The sequence below is a fragment of the Phaethon lepturus genome, unplaced genomic scaffold, assembly GCF_000687285.1.
Source record: "Phaethon lepturus isolate BGI_N335 unplaced genomic scaffold, ASM68728v1 scaffold57749, whole genome shotgun sequence".
NCBI lineage: Eukaryota > Metazoa > Chordata > Aves > Phaethontiformes > Phaethontidae > Phaethon > Phaethon lepturus.
The window spans coordinates 1-3,891 of record NW_010566676.1 but is presented as its reverse complement, the minus strand read 5'-3'; the positions used below and the strand labels follow the sequence as shown (position 1 = coordinate 3,891).

The following is a 3,891-nucleotide window of genomic DNA, read 5'->3' as shown; positions in this document are numbered from 1 at the left end:
CCTCATGCCTTGCATTTTGTATTATTAAATTCTTAAATTGGTTGGCTGGTATCGTTTCACCTTAATTCAGTCCAGGGGAATCATGAACTTGGTTGTTGGTCTCACGGCGAAGGAGGTCATCCTGAACGACTCCTTTTGGGCCGCGGCAGCTGCATCCAAAACAGCATGACCAGCAGGTCAAAAGAGGTGATTCTGCTCCTCTGCTCTGGTAAGACCCCACCTGGAGTCCTGCGTACAGCTCTGGAGACCTCAGCACAGGAAAAACATTAACCCGTTGGAGCGGATCCAGACAAGGGCCACAAAAATGATCAGAGGGATGGAACATCTCTCCTATGAAGAAAAGCTGAGAGAGTTGGTGTTGTTCAGCCTGGAGAAGAGAAGGCTCTGGGGAGACCGTACTGCAGCCTTCCCATCCTTAAAGGGGGCCTATAAGAAAGATGGGGACAGACTTTTTAGCAGGGCCTGTAGAAATAGGACAAAGGGTAAAGGTTTGCAACTAAAAGAGGGAAGATTTAGACTAGATATAAAGAAAATATTTTTCACAATGAGGATAGTAAAACACCAGCAGGTTGCCCAGGGAGGTGGTAGATGCCCCATCCCTGGAAACAATCAAGGTCAGGTTGGATAGGGCACTAAGCAATTTGATCTAATTGAAGATGTCCCTGCTCACTGCAGGAGGGTTGGACTAGATGACCTTTAAAGGTCCCTTCCAACCCAAAGATTCTATGATTCTGTGATTTAGTATCCTTAAAGGGCTTATGTGGTGATATGTATGTTTTGTTGTGGCACGGAGGAGCTGAAGGAAGAATAGGACCTGTTTTAAGGTTTGTTTCATTCTTAGAAAAGAGGCTAACGGTTTTACTTTCTTAGACTACTGCATAGAAGATCCCCAAGCTGCTACACTTCCTAACTCTAAAGGGCTAAGTGACTTACTCTACTGTCTTAGCCTTTTACTTCTCTATGCATGCACAGTGCTTAAGAACAATCTTTATCTTAATTGTAGCAGTAGTGCTGGATCCTGGAACGTTGGTCATTTGCACTGATAAGTAGTTATTGTCTATGAGGGGCCAAGCACCTTTCACTCTGCATGTCTGGAAGCGATCCTTAGAAGTCCTCAGATGACGATTACCAAACCAACCACAAAATCGGTAAGTAGGAGGATGATCCTTCTCCATTCCCTGATTTCTCTGGTTTCTGTGTGACCACTGTAATTGCAGGGATCATCAGTCACTTGCGGGTTGGTGGAGGATGTGGGTCCACCTTTGGAACAGTTCCTCTGGCTCATGAGGTCACTGCAGAATGGTAGACTAGGCTTCCATGGCAAACTTTGGAATCGCGATAGGTTCAGGCAGAGTACACTCACAGGGCCTTGCAGAACTCCAAATCAAAGCCCTGAAGAGCCAAGTTTAGATGTGAAGTTAAGGATACAAAATTGGCGGTGCACTTCTGGATTTGACAAAGTGTTTGCAGCTGGCAGTCACCTGAGCATAAAACAGATGGCAGAGAGAAATGAAACAAACCTTTTAGGTTGCAATACCCCATTCTACACCCACAGGGGCTCACCCATCAGGGAACACTGTCAAAAAGAGAAAAAGGGGTTGGGAGACAGAAAAATAGCAATACAGACCATCTCAAAGGCTGAGATGACCCACGCATGACTTAATTTCCATCTAGGCAATAGACTGGATAAAGAGCACTAACTCCTGACAAGCATAAGCCCTGCCTTTCTTTCCAGATACCAAGGTGATGATGCAGTTCTGTGCTTAAGCCAATCACTTAGCCAACAAGCAAGTCTCCATTTAGCCTTTCAGTGCTTTACACAAGTTACTGAACTTTTAAACAGAACCCTGCCTCTCAGAAGGATGTGCTAAAGGCAGCAAGCAATACACTTTCAAACAAAAACAGACTGAATGAAGCAGAAATCAAAGTTTCTCTTCTAAAAGCAGACTGAGGGGAAGGAGGGTAGGGAATGGACAGGGCATAAATTCAGTTTGCTTTATCTCCCTGGCACTGCCATAGCTAAAGCTTCACTGCTTGCTTCCTGGGACTAATGAGTGAGAAAACCCACAGCTGTCTGAAGTGCAAGCTGCCAGCTAAGGAATCCATACACTGCAATAGCAGTACCTCTTACAGTATAATTCAGTAAGACAACAAGGGGCAAAGAAACCCTCTCCCCACAAAAGCGTGAAGTACTTATCAGATGTAATCAACAGGTACACAGTTCAGTTTACATAAACAAACCAGTTAGACCTTATCTGATCACCTATTTCCACAAAGAAAGCATAATTACCATACCAGCAAGTAAACTGGAGTTTCCCAGCCCTCTCTTCCACAGCTCTCACTGTCATGATCTGAAATCCTTCCTGATTCTCATGGCAGTTAACAATAGTTTTCTGCAGATGACTTTCACACAAAAACTCATGAGGAGCAGAAACAAGACTGTGTGCTGCACTAAAGGAAACAGAGCCACAGGGGTTAAAAGTAGCAGGACAACAGTCAAAAGAGATCGGGTTCCCTCCCACCCGAAGAGCTGAAAACAGTTGTAACAGAAAATAGACCTTCATAAAGAATGTGTTCATGACTTCATGCAATAGCTGTCCAAGCATTCAAATCTATCTACTAAAACCATGCTGTGCTTATTTGTTCCTTTTATGACCTATAAAATTCAGCTGTGCATATATTCATCTGCAATTTCGAAGTGTCATAAAGCAGATTTTGAACACCACAAAAACACTTACAAAGATACAGGTAAGTGTGAAAAAAGGGGAAAATACAACATATTTCCCCTCAAACCGTTCTTTACAACATTTCCCACTTGTTTTCTGTGTCCTCAAAGTAAAATAGGTATGGGTCCAGTCTGATTTTATCAGCCTAATTAAAATGTCCATAAACTCCAGAGACATGAGGAGTCAAAAATGGACTGAATAGTAATGTAGCACTTTACATTTTTAAACAGTTGTTTTCTGCAATTCACAGTGATGAGAGGCTATTAACAGTTTATTTACTTGCCCCCTAGCTGACCCTCCTGTAAGCCAGTACTCATATCACTTACTCTGAATATCTAAACCATGAAGGGCAACACTTTTTGTCCGTAATGGGTAGATAACGCACATCTCCTGTCAAAATCCTCTTCTTGTCTTGCAACACAGAGTAGAAGGAGGATGTCTCTAACCTACAGCCAAGCGTGACCATGAATTGTATGAGTAAAACAGTAAGTTTCTCACTTGATCTTTGGGCAAATGATATCTAGCTTCGCAAAAGAACAGAAGAAACCCCCAATCAAATTCTGTGTTTTCAGACACACAGAGAAGACCGATGCCAGGTAAAATGACATAGACAATGTAGGTTCAGAGCCTGACTTTCAAAATACCAAAACTTTTCTTATATTCCCCTCAGTTATGACTTTTGATAATATCTTAATCACATACAAATTAGTCTAGCTGAGGAAGTCAGTCAAGTTATCAAATAGCCTAATAAATCTCTCCCTCCACACTCCCTGCAACTTTAGGAAATTTGCTTGCTGCTTTCAGTGGATTCTTGGTGAATGAACAGCGATTTAACTAAAATCGGTTGACCTCTCCCTACAATTTATTTCACGAAAACTACAAATATATAAAAGCGCTCAAGTTAGAGAGAAACATCTTCACAGAACTACAACTGCTCATATCACTTCTGAGTTGAAAACACTGATCACTTTAGCAGGCGTCTGCAGTGCGCGGGGTGCCTTCCACCCTCTCCCTGTTTCCAACCCGCCACGCAATGCTGGCTCTACCTGAAGCAAAAAGAAACGTAAGTTCCCCCCGTCTTCAAGCAGGCCGCCGCACAGCCCGGCGCTGCCCAGCTTCGCTCCCATCACTTCCAACCCGAACGCATAACACCCCCACTCTGTTC

General features: G+C 43.3%; 1 protein-coding gene across 1 annotated transcript; it reads right to left on the bottom strand.

Annotated features, from left to right (window-relative positions):
- Positions 1-950: 950 nt before the first annotated feature.
- On the bottom strand, positions 951-1,542 carry LOC104627360 (RGM domain family member B-like). The gene is given in 3 exon segments (XM_010295554.1): positions 951-1,183; positions 1,186-1,296; positions 1,299-1,542. Coding segments are annotated over 3 exon segments (588 nt in total).
- Positions 1,543-3,891: the final 2,349 nt, after the last annotated feature.